The following is a 1,476-nucleotide window of genomic DNA, read 5'->3' on the forward strand; positions in this document are numbered from 1 at the left end:
TTTTTGAGAAGGATTACTAGAGGTTGGAATAGCCATTATTGTGATTTCACATAGCTATGTTTTTTTTTGCCACTCCAAAGTTTTTTTTTTTTTGAATCACATATAATTTCATTGAATAAGCAAAAATGATACAACCCAAATACAAAGAATACAAACTTTAACAGAAAAAAAACAGGCCCATACACTCAGGCCCAACTCACATTAAATCACTCAAATCAACCAAACCTATAATATTCAACATTTGGCATTTATACTCTTGGTAAGCACCGAGGTCTCCCTATATAAATTTGCCTAACACTAGCTGCTAATGCTGCTACTTTCTTTGTCATACAATCAGCAGTAAAATTGGTTTCTCTGTAACCATGTTGATATTTTATTTGATTTAGCTTCCTTGTAGCATTCTTACATCCCCCTTTCATAAACCATGGAACTCTCCCCTTAGCAAATTCAGTAAGAACAAATTTGAAATATGAAACTATAATTATCTTCAGCATACCCCATTGCACATCCAGTTCCACTGCACACATGATTCCATAATATTCTGCCAGATAATTAGTAGCAACTCCAATACCTCCAGACATGGCACCCAACACCTGACAATTTGAATCCCTTACAACAAAACCAAATCCAGCAGAGCCAGGATTACCAAATGATGATCCATCACAACAGAACATCACAAAGTCTTGTTCAGGTGGAGACCAATAGCATGTCTTAATATACTGAAACATGGAATATCTGAGTCCTAATCGAAATTTTCAATAATTTCCTGATCATAGTTCTGATTCCACTTGGTACCAGTAATTCTTAAACCACCCTCATTCACTGCTTTCATGATATTCCCTTTGAAGCTTTGCAGACTTGGCTTAATCTCATCAAAAAAATTCTTATGTTTCTGAAACCACAGTTCTTTTAGTATACTACAGGATGAAGTTAACCAAACTTGTTGAATCAATGGACTACACTTGGGGGCACTCTTCCATAAGTCTTCAAAGGAATTTGGCATTCTGAATTGAAATATAGCACAAATCCATATCCAAATTTCCTTACTGAAACTACACTCCCAGAGTAAGTGATTCATACTATCTGATTCTATTTCACAAATGCAACATATTGAAATTATTTCATATCCATTCTCTATAATTTTCTGATCATCAACATATATTCCTTGAATTAGTTTCCACACATTGCTTGCAACTGAAGGATGAAGATACTGTGACCATAAGTATTTAGACCAATTCACTGGTTGTTCCTTGTGCCTCAATTTGTTGACTTCCTCAGAGATAGAGAATTCTCCCTTCAAATTTGTTGTCCACACCATGTTATCCTCTCCTCCAAGAACTTCAGGCATTTTTAGATTATGAAAAATCTGATGAAGAACATTATTATAAGACCACACTCCTTTTGAAAAAATATCCGACACCTTCAATTTTATATTTTCAGTAACATATCTCAGATGTTTAAATTTATCAAATATTG

At 34.3% G+C, this 1,476-nt stretch overlaps 1 protein-coding gene across 1 annotated transcript; it reads right to left on the reverse strand.

Moving 5' to 3' along the window:
• Positions 1–248: 248 nt before the first annotated feature.
• On the reverse strand, positions 249–728 carry LOC113340517. The gene has a single exon (XM_026585652.1). The coding sequence runs from the start codon at positions 726–728 to the stop codon at positions 249–251; it is 480 nt and encodes a 159-aa protein (XP_026441437.1).
• Between the last annotated feature and the right edge of the window lie 748 nt (positions 729–1,476).

The sequence above is a fragment of the Papaver somniferum genome, unplaced genomic scaffold, assembly GCF_003573695.1.
Source record: "Papaver somniferum cultivar HN1 unplaced genomic scaffold, ASM357369v1 unplaced-scaffold_22, whole genome shotgun sequence".
In the NCBI taxonomy this organism is placed as follows: domain Eukaryota; kingdom Viridiplantae; phylum Streptophyta; class Magnoliopsida; order Ranunculales; family Papaveraceae; genus Papaver; species Papaver somniferum.

Excerpts from the sequence above, each read along its gene's own strand:
- LOC113340517 (XM_026585652.1), bottom strand. The coding sequence starts at position 728 with ATGTTTCAGTATATTAAGACATGCTATTGGTCTCCACCTGAACAAGAC.